The 18755-nt window shown below is 41.9% G+C and overlaps 1 protein-coding gene across 12 annotated transcripts in view; it reads left to right on the top strand.

Annotated features, from left to right (window-relative positions):
• NRXN2 (neurexin 2) overlaps nt 1–18755 on the top strand; it is a gene marked incomplete at its 5' end in the record, with an annotated part of 790596 nt that overhangs the window by 726425 nt on the left and 45416 nt on the right. For all 12 annotated transcript variants that reach the window (XM_056527422.1, XM_056527430.1, XM_056527429.1 and 9 more), the window contains 1 exon segment: nt 7344–7666. In XM_056527422.1, coding sequence (XP_056383397.1) covers nt 7344–7666 — 323 coding nt within the window.

Here is an 18755-nt window from a genome sequence, read left to right as displayed (position 1 = left end):
CTGAGACCTGTAGTGCGCCAGCAGAGCACTTTTCACCCCCATATGGGGTGTTTTCTGAATCGGGAGAAATTGGGCTTCAAATTTTTAGGGGTATTTTCTGCTTTTACCCTTTTTAAAAATAAAAAATTTTTGGGAAAACAAGCATTTTAGGTAAAATTTTTTTTTTTTTTTACATTTGCAAAAGTCGTGAAACACCTGTGGGGTATTAAGGTTCACTATATCCCATGTTACATTCCCCGAGGGGTCTAGTTTCCAAAATGGTATGCCATGTGGTTTTTTTTTGCTGTTCTGGCACCATAAGGGCTTCCTAAAGGTAACATGCCCCCCAAAAACCATTTCAGAAAAACGTACTCTCCAAAATCCCCTTGTCGCTCCTTCCCTTCTGAGCCTTCTACTGCGCCCGCCGAACACTTTACATAGACATATGAGGTATGTGCTTACTCGAGAGAAATTGGGCTACAAATACAAGTAAAAATTTTGTCCTTTTACCCCTTGTAAAAATTCAAAAATTGGGTCTACAAGAACATGTGAGTGTAAAAAATGAAGATTGTGAATTTTGTCCTTCACTTTGCTGCTATTCCTGTGAAACACCTAAAGGGTTAATACACTGACTGAATGTCATTTTGAATACTTTGGGGGGTGTAGTTTTTATAATGGGGTCATTTATGGGGTATTTCTAATATGAAGACCCTTCAAATCCACTTCAAACCTGAACTGGTCCCTGAAAAATACTGAGTTTGAAAATTTTGTGAAAAATCGGAAAATTGCTGCTGACCGTTGAAGCCCTCTGGTGTCTTCCAAAAGTAAAAACACGTCAATTTTATGATGTAAACATAAAGTAGACATATTGTATATGTGAACCAAAAAAAAATGTATTCGTAATATCCATTTTCCTTACAAGCAGAAAGCTTCAAAGTTAGAAAAATGCTAAATTTTCAAATTTTTCATCAAATTTACGGATTTTTCACCAAGAAAGGATGCAAGTATCGACAAAAATTTACCACTATGTTAAAGTAGAATATGTCACGAAAAAACAATCTCGGAATCAGATTGATAAGTAAAAGCATTCCAGAGTTATTAATGTTTAAAGTGACAGTGGTCAGATGTGCAAAAAACGCTCCGGTCCTTAAGGCCAAAATGGGCTCCGTCCTGAAGGGGTTAATGCCTATGGATTTAAAATGGGATGTCCTAAAAGCTCCTGTAAGCGACCCAATACTTTTGTCCAAAAAGTGTGTTATAAAATATTACTTAATTACTAAATAGATCAAAAAGGCAATAAATAAATAAAAGAATAATAATTTATAAATTAAAGTAGAAAATCATTTTTCAGCAAGCCTTTGAAATAAATTGACTCTCTATTCTGCCTGACACCCCATACTTTAGAGGCGACTTTAAAATGTCTCAATCATATTTGCTCAGTTATTGTCTAGAGAATTATTATTCCACTTGAACGAGAACATATTTCATTTGAATCAAGTTCTTCATCCAACCTTTGTGAGGCAATCTGCAGCAAGCCAGCTGCCGATGAACTACATCTTCCTCCCTTGGTGCTGGCAACAGCTGGGGCACTGAATGTGACCCATCTGAGTTAAATACATTTAGTGCATGCTGTATAATGTATGTAATAGTGGTGGTGGCGTCATCTAGAAACATTAAATGGATCAGTGCTTCTCAGTCACATTCAGCTGTAATGCTGAGCTCTGGTGACCCATTTTTCATGTAGTGCAATGAACAATCATTGAGATCACCTTACGATATACAGTTCTTGTTTCAAATGATGATATAACATATAAAAAAGACACAAGTTGCATAAAAACAATATACGTTTAACATAAGAAACAAGTATGCAAGTATTGGGGTTAGTATCCCTTCAAGTCAATGTTTGACCCTTAAAGGGGTACTCCACTGGTGCCAGAAAGTTAAACAGATTTGTAAATTACTTCTATTTAAAAATCTTAATCATTCCAGTACTTATCAGCTTCTGTATTTTCCACAGTCATGTTTAAAGGCTCTTTAAAGGGGTACTCCGGCGCTAAGACATCTTATCCCCTATCCAAAGGATAGAGGATAAAATGCCTGATCGCGGGGGTCCCGCCCCCTCCCATAGGCTTGCATTGAGGGGTGGAGCGTGATGTCACACGCCGCCGGCCCCGTGGTTGACGGTAATCAGACCCGGAGCGAACATGCTCCGGGGACTCATTTTAATTGGGGTGCTGCGTGCAAGATCACGGGGGTCCCCAGTGGCGGGACCCCCGCGATCAGGCTTCTTACCCCCTATTCTTCGGATAGGGGATAAGATGTCTAAGCGCCGGAGTACCCCATTAAAGGAAATCTGTCATCAGTGTCACCTGCACTAACCTGTTGCAAGTGCAGGTGACACTGATGACAATACCTACCTGGCCCTGTTCCGTGCTGTGGTTCCTCCGCTGTATCTTCCGCTCCAGGGCCAACTTGGAGCATGGGCGGAGCTTAGTGATGTCACCACTGGTATTCTTTGCTTGGTCCCGCTGCTAGAAAACAGCAGCAGTGATGTCACTAAGCTGCGCCCATGCTTCAAGTCCGGCCCGCAGCGGAAGATCCACGGAATGGAACGAGGTTAGTATTGTTGTGATCAGTGTCCCCTGCACTACCTGTCTGAACTGACAGGTTAGTGCAGGTGACAATGATGACAGATTTCCTTTAAGGATCGAACATTGATTTGAGGAGATGCTACTTCCAATAGGTGGCAGCTCAAGTCCTGCAGGAATGCATTGGAACTGAGTTCCTGCACTTTTTCCACAGCAGGGACACTGTTCTCATTAGCATGAATTCTGCTGAACCAGCCCTTGAGTGGAAATCTTGGGTGAGTTCCAGCACTTTTTTACAAGGACTTGACCCCAGGACTTGTATAGTTATTTTTTTTTTCCCCCCATGGACCACTGTATAGCACATAAGACACACTATACCCCTCAGGCTTCTCACCTAGCCAGCCAGCTCCTTACTATATACTGATGAGGGACAAGTTCCCCAAAGCTATCTACAGATTACTTTCCCCCCTGGGAGCAATTCTGGTTTGACCTGTAATTTCCAGTCATGTTTAAAGGGGTACTCCGGGGTACTCCGGTGTAAATTACTTCTATTAAAAAATCTAAGTATTTCTAGTACTTATTAGCTGCTGAATAATACATAGGAAATTATTTTCTTTTTGGAACACAGTGCTCTCTGCTGACATCATGACCACCGTGCTCTCTGCTGACATCTCTGTCCATTTTAGGAACTGTCCAGAGCAGCATATGTTTGCTATTGGGATTTTCTCCTACTCTGGACAGTATATTTATTAAATGAATTTGAGAAGGCCAAAAATAATTAGCATTTTCTTCTCCACTCATGTTCCCGAATCGATGTACGTCATTCCCTTAGCCCATATCTTTTTTTGAAGTTAGCAATAATAAATAAGGCAAAAACAGACAAATCACAAAAGAACACCCCCAAAAAAAGTGACATATTAGGCGCAACAGGGGAGAAAAGGAATAAATGGTTGATAAATCTGATAAATTTGATAAATCTAGCAGGCACAGGAAACCCCCAAAAAATAAAAAATAACTAAACCAAAAAAAATTTGCAAAAGATGTAAAAAAGATAAAAAGCTTTATACAGAAGCCCTTATCTTTGTAAAACACTTCTCTACTGAGGCAAGAAGGCAGAGGCATATTGAGCGCCTATTGGACCTAGTGGGTAAGCCACTATATGCTCGCCATGCACTTTGCCTAAAGCTCTACTTAGGGCTTAAAAGGGGTACTCCACTACTCCAGCATCATGAGGGGCATGGCCGTGACATCACGACCCCCGTAGCATGCACCCAGCATTCGGAACAAAATGTTCCAAACACTGGGGCAGTGGAGTACCCCTTTAACTGTCCCTATCTACATATAATCATATTACTCTCAAAAATGTTCAAACTTTGGATCAAATTCTGGAAATTTTTTAGCTCCGATGAGAAGTTCACGCTACGATCAGTGAGAGTTACAAAGTATCTCTCGGCTGTGTCAGGAAGAATCATGCATCAAAATGACAGGAAATATAACAAGCAGCAAAAAAAAAAAGCAACGGGACTCAAATATAAGTGAACAAACTTCCGCTACTTGACAAAAAAATGAGGTAATAGCATCATACGTGCAACAGTGATACATAACAGCCGGTATCCGGTATTCTCACCGACAGCTAAAGGATAAAGTTTCACCATTGTACACATAGGGGGGTATTTATCAAAGGATTTGTGTTTTTTTTTCACGTAACTTTGGCGCAATACTTTGGTGCAGTGTCTTTTTGCGCCAAAGTTTGGCCCATCTTCTCCACTGTCATTTTTACAACTTTCTCAAAATCACACGGTCCTGTGTGTGATTTTAACTTTAGTCAGTAATTCATCATTTGCGCCAATCGATCTTTGGCGCAATTTTGGCGCAAATCCCCTCCAAGAAATTTTGCACATGGAAAACACACTTAGCAATGTCAGAAAATGTAAAGGCGTAAAAATACATTACATTTTTATTTTTTTTAAAGCATCGACGCCTCCAGGGCTGCTCAATACTGTCCTGCGACATAGTTGTCTCTGAGGGACCTTCACCCTCCGTTGAGTCAGCATTGGACATGGCCACACAGGTTCAGGAAAGGTAAGCACTAAAGCAGTGGTCTCCAACCTGCGGACCTCCAGATGTTGCAAAACTACAATTCCCAGCATGCCCGGACAGCCAACGGCTGTCCGGGCATGCTGGGAATTGTAGTTTTGCAACATCTGGAGGTCCGCAGGTTGAAGACCACTGCACTTAAGTAACAAAAAAAAAAAAATACTCAAGTTGAAAATAAAATCCATTTCACATGGTGGCCATATACCCCACAAAAGAAAATAACTCAAGGCGCTTCCTGATATACTGCAGGAGGGACTCCGAAATGGCTGCTCTACAGGGTAAAATCCTCTGTGGTGGTAAGTTCTGTGTAAAAGGCGCTGTGAAGAGCTGATTTCAACATTTGCACCAAAATTACTAACAACTTGCACCAAATGATAAATTTGGTGCATGTCCACGAAAACCAAAGTGAAAAAAAAAGGGTAAAAAGAAACGGTCAACAGGCAAAATTGATAAATTCCCCCCCCATTGTTCTATAGTACAGATGTAGTAGAGATGGATGTGCCATTTAATCCTTTTGTATAGTAAAAGGTTAGGAAACTACAGCTTAAGAACTGCCAAATCTCCTTGCCAAATGTCCTTGCCCCTCCTCTGCCCTTGACTCAGCGCCAACTTAGCTTTGAACCGTACAGGTCCGTAACCTGCAGGAATAAACCCCATTTACTAGGTTGTAACATTATACCCCTAATAAATCCATCTGCACGTTCACAAATGGATTGGCATTGTGCTCACAGTATTAACAGAATATGGAGCAGAAAGCCAGTCATACAATTTATTTATTTATTTTCCAAAAAATATCTGGTTACTCATAGAAACAAGTAAACAGGACTGTACATTTTAACTATAACGTCCCTTTTTCCTGCAAATGGGATTAAGCTACTGGGCCATAGGATACGAGTATGTGTTGCTAGTACCAATGGAAGGCAGACTAGGTTGTACCCTTCCAGAGAAGAGCAAACTGACCTCGTAAAATCCAGTCTTGCTCAGAACTTTGCCTAAAATGATGTTCAGCGAATATTAGAACTTTGCCAGGTCTGCTTCATAATGGTGCTATTGTAGCATTTTGGCACCCTGAGTATGAACACTGAAATGGTGTTGGGGTAGCCCAGAATACTAGCTAGCAGTAAGATCACATGATCACAGGTTAGACAATGATTCATTGCATTATGCTCCCAGGCCAAGGAACATTATAGAGGTGGACACAGTTCACAGGTAGAACCACTGGATCGAGGTATAAGTGGAGAGCTGGGGAGCAAGGAAAGGTAAGAGCTTTTCTGTTCCCCAGTTAACCTCTTTAAAGCAAGGCTCGGAAGCAGGATATCTGTATAAATCTCTGAGACTAAATCAGTATATGGATTCGCTAAAAGTCCCATAAACTTGCATAGGTCTTCCGAAAATCCATATCCTGATCACATTAGTCTCTGGCAAGTCTCTATCTATGAAATTGCTGGAAGATATAAACAGATACCCTGCTGCTACATCATAATCCAGCTTTAGGGCCCCTATACACATTAGATCTGAGTCCTCTTGACAGGACCATGTGACTGCCTAATCCATATGGTGGCCTTCTGACTCTACCCAAACAGATGTAGTCACCAAGAAAAGAATGTGGCATATTGTATTTTGATCCTTTTGTTCTAGGATAGGTAAGCCACTGCCATAGGAGTCAGAAAAGGGTTCACGCCTCCTCATTCCATTTAAAACACATGAATGCTTGGCTAAGCTGAACGTTCATGCATATGGTGGGAACAGGAGAGATAGCTGTTGGCTGAATGAACGTTTGACCAACAGAGATCACATGGTTTATTTTTGTCAAGCAGGAAGTCAAAATTACATGGTCGGAGGCAAATCCAGTACAGGTGAAGACCAAGCTCGATTTGTAGTCAATCTGAATCCAGCATCACACACTGGTAATGGCAGTCACAGACAAAATGGGTAAAGAGCTAGGTATATGGTATACACCACCATAACTGAGAGAGGCTTAGACTTAAATTGTGAGCCCTCCAGTGGGGTTGACTGAGCAGCAGAGTGCAATGTGCATGCAGCACTCAACATCTCAGTCGGCCCCTCCATGGAGAGCAGAATGGCGGAGACCACAATCAGGACAGACAGGAATTAATGGAGCGTGGTAAGGTTAGTTTCATACACAAACTAAGGGCACATGCACATTAGAGTTCCAATACGTTGTTGTGAACACAACTAATCATGAAGGATAAGTCAATGAAACCTATTCATTTCTATTGAACAACATGCTGCCAAAATGCATTAGCCCGCATGAATTTGCAGACATGAAAACACTTGCTACAACAACCACTAATGTAGATGTAGGTACATCCAGATGGGATGAAAATGTTGCAGTAGTAGATCTACCATTGCAAATCTGTGGATGCGGACTCCATCTATGTCAGAACATGACCTAAGAAGCCAGTGTTATTCTGAATGGGTCAGTGTACGGTTTTTATTGTGGTCACCAAAAATTTTGGATATTGGATATTTTCTACTTACAGTCACAGAACACACATCTAATCTTTCTGCAATATGCCATAACTGACTATGCCTCGTAGCTGTACTGTTCAGATGCAATGTCTCTGCGTATTGACTGAACAATAAAGCATAGTCCCTTAAAGTGTCTTGATAGTATGGATGTAATTTGACGAACCTTTCCTTCCTGTCACTTACCAGGTCGGCAGCTCACCATCTTCAACAGCCAGGCGGTCATCAAGGTTGGAGGAAAGGACCAGGGACGTCCATTCCAGGGTCAGATCTCAGGCTTGTATTATAATGGCCTAAAAGTGCTTACCCTCGCTGCAGAAAGTGACCCCAATGTCAGGACAGAAGGCAATCTTATGCTTGTTGGTGAAGTTCCATCAGTCATGACCACAGAGACTACAGCCACTACCCTATTGGCTGACATGTCTACTACCATAATGGAGACAACTACGACCATGGCCACCACAACCACAAGGAAAGGGAGATCCCCAACTATGAGAGACAGCATCACACAGGTAAGCAAAGTCTACTAGCCTAGATATTGTTGAAATGTGTTACATCTTCACAAGTAAGTGTACCATAACAGCCAACATTTTATATTTGCAACCAGGATTGGATGGAGGGGTTTCTAGGAGCAGCACCATGTTTATCGATAGAATTTACTGATATTTTATTGACTTCTGTTATGGTCAGGTAAAGTCAGTAGAGCATTATTTCCCAACCAGTGTTGGCAATGGCACCTCCCAGTGTGAGCTGCGTCTTTCCACACTGATCTCTGCAGACCAGCTTTGGACTTACGCTTAACTCTATGGCTAGGCAGATGCTGGGAAAAAAAAGCTCCAGCAGATCTGCAGCCATTGTACAGATACTGTATATGAAGAAATCAATCATCCAGGATGTTCCATCTATTAAGATGAAAAAAATCAGGGTAGACTTTAGAACTGTCTTTTGTTCTTGTTCTATTCATTGTGATTATACAGTAGTAGTACTGGTAATAGTAATAGAAGAGAACTAGCTGTCAAAGCTTTTCCTGTCAGCCTCGGATGTCGCTGCACAGTTTTTATTGCTAGAAGAGTCAATTTCTCCCATCTGTATGACTGTCATTTGACACAGGTTAGAAGTTCAGTAGTCTACATGATGGGAGCTATTTATAGGGGCAATTTTGTTCTCCGCCTTAAGCACTCTATGTCTAATTTATCCATTGAGGTTTGCATTAACTAAAGCAAACAGCTATATGTCCTTTATTGTAATGATGCTCTCCTATATAGTAGAGGGGTCCTTAGCTGGGTGCCACTACAATATCTGCACCCCTTTTAGGCCCCTTTAACTCTATGAATTCATCCATTTTAAAGATCCATTATAATGTTCTGTCATGAAAACCCTTAAAATCGTCTGTTAAACGGCCGTTACAAAATCCCATTATAGTCTATGGGATTTTTACATTATCCGTTTTAACCTGTCACAGCCCGTTATTAATTATGGACGTTATTTTTTGACGTTAGAAAGAACGTAAGAAATAGTGCATGCACTATTTCTCCCGTTACTTTATCCCGTCACAAAATAACATCCACTATTAATAACGGGTAGGGTCACACACAGTGCATCCACACGTTGCAGTTGCAATGACGGCAGTCACAGAAGATGGCGGAGCGAGCTCCCTGCTACGGCCGGGTAGCTCTGTGTGTCCGCTTGTAACAGATTTCCCGCCTGTAGACATGAGCGGACACACAGAGCTACCCAGCCGCTGTGTGTGACCCTACCCTTATGGAAAATTCATGACAAGATCCTGCGCCAGATCTGTTGCAGACATTTTTGCAAAGGTCACATTTACCTGAACTATCCCCATTTAGATCAATGGAACTGATTTTTTGTTGCAGAAATAAATCTGCCATGTGAGAACTCACCTTAAAAGGGTACTACGCTGCTCAGCGTTTGGAACAAACTGTTCTGAATGCTGGAGCCGGCGCAAGGAACTTGTGACATCATAGCCCCATCCCCTCATGCTGTCACACCCCGCCCCCAGAATGCAAGTCTATGGGAGGGGGTGTGACCCCTCCCATAGACTTGCATTGAGGGGCGGGGCGAGACGCCATGGGGTGGGGGGTTATGACATCACAAGCTCCCGGCACCGGCTCCAGCGTTCGGAACAGTTTGGTCAGAAACGCTGAGCAACGGAGTATCCCTTTAAGCTTAAAATAATAATATTTTGAGTTCCCCATTGAAGTCTATGAAGAAAATCCACCACGGCCGGTGTCATCACTCTCTGTATTATCCTGTTATATAGGGTAAAACCTGATGACAGGTGCCCCTTTAATTGTAACTGAGCCCCAGAAGCTGCTCTTTATTTGCCAAGCAAATGTACATTGAGCGGTGATGCACATAGCGTCCCCACTCAATACCTACAGGAGCAGGGAGATTGATAGGAGACCCTGCACCTGTGTGTACTCCCCCACAGCTCCTGTACAGGTGCTCCAGTGAGGTCTTTGTATACGACATACCATACATCCATGTGACTGCTGCAGCCAATAACTAGTCACAGTGGAAATGCTAGCACGTACAGCATGTGACAGGTCACTTATTTGCTGCAGTGGGTCATGTGCATGTACAGCTAGTCACCCGCTCCAGTAAAATAAACAGACAGCCAGCAATGTGGGTTTTCATTTTATAACATATTGTGCAGTTACTGTAATCTCTTATTAATTTGCAGACAACCCCTTTAACTTGCATAAATTTATTAATTTGCTGCTTTTACATATGAAATCTTTTTTTTTTTTGGTCTTTGAAGTGCTTACTGCTGACACCCAGAGGCTAAAAAAATTATAACATGTGACTATCTGAAGACTGGAGAGGGGATACACCCTGTCTATCTAAGATCCCCGAGGCAAACTGTATATTGCATACATTTTAGTTGTATGTGTAGTACGGTTCTGTCCAGCACGATTTATATATTTATCTTTAATGTATACAATCTTTATAAATATTGCACTACCAAATACATAGGATGCCAATTATGACTGGCAGCAAAGCAGAGAAAAGATGCACAAATGTTTATGTAGTGGGCACAAGGATGCAGGCAGGAGACTGGGCTGTATTACCCTTTAGCTGCCAGAGCACCAGATGGCAATGGCGGGTTATGCAAAGCCTCATCAGGTTAGAATGCAGTGTTTACTGTAGAAGTGGAATAATAAATACAGTTTTGTATCTTCCTACTGGTCTTAATACAGTCTCAGTTGCGCCAGATAGGTAATTTTTTTCTGTCACTTAGGCCTCAATGCCGGATACGCTGGAGTCTGTAGTCTCCCAACAGTGCCGGATCACAACGCCTCTCCCCTCTTATGTCATTCTTACTCCTCCTGTTGATTGACACACAAGCGGTGGCCCTGTTTAGTTATGCCGCACATGCGACGTCAATGTGCATTAAAGCCCACTCACAGTGAGTCTGCGGGTGATTGAGAGCCTCTCTGACTCATGTATGCAATAACAGCTAAAGGCAGAGAGCTTGCTCGCTCCCTGCCTCTAGTGACACATTGACGGCGCATGCGCAACTGCAAAGGGCCACTGCAGAAAGGTGCTATAGAGACAAAAAGACAAGAGGAGCGCGATCCTAGTGAAATACCATTAAAAATACAGGCAATGTTGGCAATAATATTATGCTCACCGGAATGTGCTATGCTTAGAGCATAACATCTGTAACAGCTCATCAGATAGCGGGTCAGCAGCCTTGGAGCACCCGATCCTCCAGGGGAGTCGGCAGACAGAGATAGAACTTGGTAGCAAAGAAAGGAAAGAATTTCTCCAAAACCAGGCGCTTCTCCCAATAAAAGGTTTTCTTTATTCCATCATGGTAGATATAAAAGATTAAAAAGCACTTTCAACGCGTTTCTAGCTCGGACCGAGCTCTTTATCAAGACGTGCAAGCACGTCTTGATAAAGAGCTCGGTCCGAGCTAGAAACGCGTTGAAAGTGCTTTTTAATCTTCGATATCTACCTTTTATTGGGAGAAGCGCCTGGTTTTGGAGAAATTCTTTCCTTTTTTGCTACCAACTGCAGACAGGTGAGCCTTCTGTGTCAATCAACAGGAGAAGCTGGGGTGATGCAAGTGTATAGAGTCATTGTGGCCCCAGAGCATAGCAGAACCAGGTCCTGCCTACCTGACAATATGTAGGACAATAAGTGGGACAATCTGATAATCACCAACAGGGCTATGATGAGTTCTGCATGTCTGCCTTGTAGCGGCTGGTTATGGCAGCCTGTTTCAGTGAACTAGACACAGACTGAATCCTGGTGGTGCGTTCCCTGCAGTCCCACTGTTTTCTCCCACTGTAGCATTTTCAGTGACAATAGAGCATCAGAGAATGTAACTGTATATCTTTCAAACATTTCAAGGAAAAACTTTCTAAAGCGTCCTCCCACGTGAAAACAAAGTGAACACTTCAGTGCAGTTTACCCAAGTCTGGAGCTGATAGTGACGGTTCTGGCTACAAGCCAGAGATATTCTTAGAGAGCCGGAGAGATATTGTCACTAACCTTATGGAACTAAGGAAGAAGTTAGTTGTCTTGGGGACGTTGCGCCCCAAGGTGAACTGTAACAAAGAAGTCTTGAATTAAAAATAAAACGTCTATTTCTATCATGTCATGCAAACGAGTTATATATTCCCAACTGTTCAGTTTTATCCTCATATGTGCTTAATAATACACATGCATTTTGCTATATCACAGCAGAATCAGAATCTTTTAGAATACAAGTAGATAAACATTTTATAGGCTGTTTGTTTACTGGAGACGTAACACATTTTCGAATTGTGTTCTATCCACTACAGGGCTGCTCAAAACATATGGGCAGCTGCACAGGGACCCTGTAGACAATTAAGTCCTTTATCACCTTCAAAGGTTCTTGTAACTTGTTTAATATAACTTGATCCTCAATTGTCATCATATAAATTTTATAGCACATTTTTTCATATGCCTTACGTCTCTTCACATGGCAGCGACGGACTGGCCCACCAGAGGATCCTCTGGTCGACCTTTAGGTCTGCACTCATCATTCAGGAGACATGAACTGGCTTCTAGGACAATCTCAGCCAACAACTGTATATGCATCTTTAAGAAACACACACAATTGGGGTGCAGGACACTCCCTCTTCCGTTGCTTTAAAGGAACTTCGGATGCAGGCAGTGTCTCTATACCACACTGCCTGCACCAGAAGCTCAGTATGAAGAGGAGCTGTGGAGGAACAGAGCTCAGGGACACATGAGCCGCATGGGAGCAGAGAGAGGTGAGTGATTTCTTTTTTATTTGAGGGATATTTAGTAAGGGGAGGGGGTAATAATTATTACATGAGGGGAAGTTATCTACTAAGGAGGGGCCTAATTACTATATAGGCAGGCTAACTACTAATGAAGAGGCCTAATTAGTATATAGGGGGCAACTACTAAAGAGGAACCTAACTATTATATTTAAAGCCTTACTGCTATATAGGGGTGACTAAAGAGGGTGGTATAACAACTACAATATATGGAGGCTAAGTACTATAGAGGGGATTAACTACTATTTGGGAGCTAACTACTAAGGAGGATGTCTATCTACTATATGGTGGGTATCTACTAAAGAGGTGGACTACTAACTACTATATGGTGGGTTACTATGTAGGAGGGGCCTATCTATTTTATGGGCAAGAGGACTTTTAAATGTGGGACCTTACTGCTATATTGGGGAGTGAATACTAAAGAGGGGCCTAACTATTATATTGGAGAACCTAACTACTATATGGCTGACCTAACTACTATATGGGGTTGTAACTACTAAAATGGTCCTAACTCCTATATGGGCAGTAACTACTAAAGAGGAGCCTAACTACTATATAAGCTAAGCTAACTACCAAAAAGGGACCCAATTACTATAGAGGGAATAAGCAATTGATTTGAAGCTCCATAAGGAACTGATGCAGCAAAAATCCCCAGAACTCTACAATACATGTGGATAGGATGTCCACACTTAAAGGGGTACTCTGGGGGAAAACTTTTTTTTTTTAATCAACTGGTGCCACAAAGTTAAACAGATTTGAAAATTACTCCTAGTAAAAAATCTTAATCCCTCCAGTACTTATTAGCGGCTGTATACTACAGAGGAAATGCTCTTCTTTTTGGATTTCTTTTCTGTTACGACCACAGTGCTCTCTGTTGACACCTCTGTCCATTTTAGGAACTGTCCAGAGCAGCATATGTTTGCTATGGGGATTTTCTCCTGCTCTGGACAGTTTCTGACATGGACAGAGGTGTCAGCAGAGAGTACAGTAGACAAGAAATCCAGCTCACCTTGCAGTTTTCCCCTCGCCCGGACTGTGCTATGGCAGGCACACAAAGCAGAACAGCAATAAAAAGAGATTGTCCAGCGAAAAGGATATTGTGCCGAAAAGGGTTCTTCTTTATTGTATAAAAAGCCAGCAATGTGACGCTTTTCAGGTGTCGTAATGCACCCTTAGTCGTACATATGTATGTATGACTAAGGGTGCATTACAACACCTGAAACGCATCACATTGTCCATGTGTGTTCCTGTATGCTGGCTTTTTATACAATAAAGAAGAACCCTTTTTGGCACAATATCCTTTTCGCTGGACACTCTCTTTTTATTGCTAATTTACAAATCTGTTTAACTTTCTGGCATCAGTTAATTAAAAAAGTTTTCCACCGGAGTACCCCTTAAAGATGTAGAAACCTCCTAAAATTTGTTTCAGGAGATCTTACTTGAATCATCAAATCAAATTCATTTCAAAGTTGATGCTGATTCAGATTCAGCCCTATAACCCCGGGCCTGGTGCACAGTGGTCCATGTCACAACAAATTTTTGTTCAAACAAATAAAAATATTTTTTGTTGTAAAACTGAGAGTCAATTCTGATTCATTCGGAATAGTTTGAATTATCCCTACACATTTCATCAACCTGTGGAGACATCAGAGTACGCTGTAGGTTTTTAAACCTACAGCTATTCTGGTATTTTGCATTGGGTAAAACCAGCCTCAAATGTGCAGTACAAATTGTGGCAAATTACCCATGGAACACATGTGGATGTTGCTGTAGATTCACTATGGTGTCACTGCAGAAAAAGTTTGCAACATGTATAGTATACTTTCTCCTACCAGTAAAGTGGCGCGGCAACCCTATCAAAATATCACATGACACATGGACAGATTAGGAGGAAATAATACTGAATAATAGACACATACACACACAATGGGCAACAACAAATTGGGCATTTGCTAGAGAACCAAAGCAGAGGAAACAGATTAGCCCCTCACTCAGACTCTGGCCATGGTTCTATTCTTGCCCACACCCACCACTGCTGATCCACGTTATTATATAAATCTCACATTTTCTTGAGTAATAGTAGTCATGAAGCCCTCACATATCTTCTTTTCTATTTAACCAAGTAATAGGATGATGACCTGTTACTAAGGAACATACTTGTCCCAGAAAATAACATCTTAAAATCTCAAGTGCTCACTTAATCGCTGCAAATTTCTTTCGCAATCATGTTGTTCTGTACTTGATATTTCTAGGAAGAATGGCTTCATATACAGGTGTGTTTCTTCTGTATACTGTCTGTCTCATTAACTCATTACTAGGAGCTTCAGAAGAATTATTAAGGGTGCCATTCCCAAATGTAAGTCTTTGACTAGGGGTAATATAAAGCATGAGTGTGTTTTATTTAAAGGTGTTATCCGGCCTTATAAAATTCTTGGTCTAGGCCATCAATATTAGATCAGCAAAGACCCAACTCCAGACACTTTCACTAATCAACTGTACGAAGGGGCCATGGCACTCATGCAAGCATCACAGTCTCTTCAATGTTGACCAGCACTTGCATTTGCATCACTGTACTTTTTTGTATACCTTTTGATTTTCCAAGACTACAACATCAGTATCAACTGTAAACAAGAAACAATGGAAGGAAAAGGATGCATTGAATAAATAAGTAAATGCATTTAAACATGTCAAGGAGTTAGATCATGGTGGTTGCATAGTTTATTTTTGGCATTCAAACACATACCACTTTCCTAGCGCCCATCGCCTGACAGGAGAGCCGTTAAAAATGGAGTGGGTTGTGCTGAGATAATGGACTAAGGTCGGACACATCATATATCACATAATCTCCTTCAATGTGTTTGAATGTTCTATCTGGTGTAGGAAGTTGTAAAGTTCCCAACATGACCTTTAGTGTTTTTGCTTTTAGCATATTTTGAATTAATATGGTCTAACCATGTCTGTAAAGGAGTAGTCCAGTTCTGAAAAACGTATCCCCTATCCTAAGGGGTCCCAGCGGCCCCAGCGGTCGGAAACACCCCCCCCCCCCCGAGCGCGCGATCTCCTGTACGGTGCCCCTGCAGCCCGCGGGAAGGGGGCGTGTTGACCACCGCACAAAGCGGCGTCGACACACCCCCTCAATACAGTGCTATGGCAGAGCCGGAGATTGCCGAAGACCTAGAGTTGTGTTGAGGGGGCGTGTCAGCCACCACTTTGTGTGGTGGTCAACACGCTCCCTTCCCACAGGCTGCCAGGGCCCTGTACAGGAGGCCCCCCCACCATCTGAAACTTATCTTATACATTTTTCAGGACTGGACTACTCTGTTAATTTCTCGATGCATGTACAAGTGTCCCCTCCAAACATCCTATAAGGCTGGATCAACCCCTTTAATATACACAAACTAGATACATTCTAGAGAATTGATTACATCATGGAGTGTATCATATATACAGAGCTTCATGGCTGTTGAAGGAAGATCCACACAATTGTAGTTCCATCATCCTTGATCAACCATTAGCTGTGTATCCTTTGCCCTGGTATTTCTTGCTGACCACTATCTTTTATGGTGCTTACTCCATTACAATAAAGAGAACACTACAGATATAGCAGATGCATGGAATATTACCAGTGTAAGAGCTAAATGTAGGGAAAGTGGAAAATGTAGAGAAACATTAGTAAATATCGTGGAAAAAAAAATGTAGGGGATTAAAACCCTCAAAGAAACCTACACTCCACTCTTAGTAAATAAAGGCCATAGTCTTCTCTTTCGGTGTTAGAGATGTAGCAGTGTAGGAAGGGGAGAGGTTACACACCAGCTCAAATAGTAGACAGTGGGGGGAAGAATTCATGGAGGACATCTCACACAAGAGGAGAGCAGATACAAGTCAGTGTTAAAGGGGTACTCCACTGACCAGTGTTTGAAACATTTAGTTCTGAATGATGTGTGCGCGCTGCGGGGGTCGGCCATGCCCCATTGTGATGTCACGTCACGCCCCCTCAATGCAAGTCTATGGGAGGGGGCATGGCTTCCGCCATGCCCCCTCCCATAGACTTGCATTTAGGGGGTGTAGCATGACGTCACAAAGGGGCATGTCTGACCACTGCATCACGCACACAGTGTTCAAAGCTAAATGTTCCGAACACTGGCCAGTGGAGTACCCATTTAAGGGAGAATTATATAGGCTGAGTATAAGTGTAGAGCGAAAGCAGAGCTTTCACAACAAAATGTATCCCCTTTTCACAGGATAGCGCATAAGTCTGTGATCGCGGGGAGGGAGTCTGACTGCTGGGACCTCCTGTGATCTCCAGAGTGAACATCTCCAGAACAGCGGCAACAGGGACAGGGAATAAGTTTTATTAGCTGAATAACTCCTTTAAAAGATGTCTGTCAGTAGCTTTGATCCCTCAGGTGAATAGATAGAGCAGTTTAAATAACCTTTGATGGATATTCAATTTTTAAAGGGGTAGCCTCCAACACGTATCCCCTATCCACAGGATTTGGAAAACTGAGACTGAAGTCTCCTGTCAGAATAGAGCAGCTGGCTGCTCGATTTGTTGCCTATGGGGGCGCCAGAAATAGCTGAGCGCTGTACTCGGATACCCCCAGCGCTCCTATTGACAGTTAATGGACCATCCTCACGCACATGCAGTACGCCGCTACATTCCAGTACCTGCAATCTGAAACTGAATTCCTATCATGTGGATAGGTTTTAAATTTGGGATATCACTTTAAACCCCTTTGTGCTTCAATTTTTTCTGTCGTCTGGGCATTTGCTTCTTTTGTATTGTATAAGGCTCTCGGCACTGCATGCTCTCCAATCCCAATCCCCTCTACTCCGTCTAAGCCCCCTACATGGATGGGCAGGGGAATATTTAGGAAGGGATCAAAGCAGAAGGAGGACTAAATTCTATTTACCTTGGTTATGCACATTGCATGATCATTTACCGAGGTATGCTTAAACTTCATTACCCCTCGCCTATCTAGCATTGTCATCAATTGTGACAAAACTGCTGACAGACCCCCACTTTAATGACACGATGTTGTGCCCATGCAGTGAACATGCACATGAGTGTGGGCACTTGTTAGGCTTCATATCATAGAGGTATTTTTATATTTTGAAATACCATGGAGGAGAATAGATCTACTTGTTCTAAATAAAGAGTCCTTTTTCGTATCATTATCCATAGTCATCGCATAACTAGACCCAGATAATGACACTCCCCTATTTTTCTGGCTAGGGAAGATTTGTTTTACTATATCTTTGGATTTTGTGTTGAAAACTCTACTGTAAGCTCTGTATACCTCCTCCTGCTGTGAAGAGACATCGGTTGATGAAGTCATATTTATATATTATATTTATATATTCATATGACATTGAATAAATATAAGGATCTCCTTACAGTCTTCAAAGTGTGTGGGTCCACATGATAAGACACCCTGAAAGAGCTGTGCATCTGGGGTCTTGTAATAGATTGTGTAAGGGGAGAGGATGATAATATAATTTTGGTTCCCCTTTTGCTTCAGGAGAAATGATAACATAGGCTTACATGCAGGCTTCGGAGCTAGTTTTCCTGCAGTTATATGTACTCTGCTACTGAAGATAACAGACTAGGGTTTCAGTCTTTTTAATTATAAATTCATGGAATATAAAGGGGCTTATAATAGGGTTCACTTTATAATTGGTGTATTTCCTTGCACTTTAATACATTGTCCTCCATGAAAACCACTGGAAGCACTGGCAGATAAAAAATAACTGTATTTTTGTACTTCTAAAGAGTCAAAATAGAATAATCTATGTAACCTAAGGGTCCTTTTATAAGGATAGGCATCCTTATAAACGCTGATCATCAGTGCACAAGTTGATTGGAAGGGACGTTTAGACTGGCCGTTCACTTCTATCCTTGAGTAGCTGTTCATCAATATTTGCAACATATATCATTGTGGCTGACCTATATCAGGAGGCAATAGGTTTTTGACTTGACCTTGTACCAGTAACTAGTGAGCATGGCCTCTTTTTTTGTGAGTTTACCCTTTAGGCAGTCTGTTTACTTTCATCCTTGATGGCTGCACACTCCCTATTTATATTGAAAGATGTCCTGTTGACAAACTATGATTTGTAGACCTGAACAATTCCAGCCATCAATCAGCTAAGTAACCAGTGGTTGCTCAGTCATTGGCTTATCGGGCAATAATCATGCCCTTTGGCCATAATTGTCCAATGTAAGGTCCTAAAGAACTATCAATGCTTGCCTATTGTAAATGTGGTACAGACAGTTGTGGTAGAATGTAGAAACTGTAAG

The sequence above is a fragment of the Hyla sarda genome, chromosome 6 (genome assembly GCF_029499605.1).
Source record: "Hyla sarda isolate aHylSar1 chromosome 6, aHylSar1.hap1, whole genome shotgun sequence".
NCBI classification, from domain to species: Eukaryota; Metazoa; Chordata; class Amphibia; order Anura; family Hylidae; genus Hyla; species Hyla sarda.
Note: the sequence above shows the minus strand (reverse complement) of the source record. Positions and strands in the feature narration are given on the sequence as shown.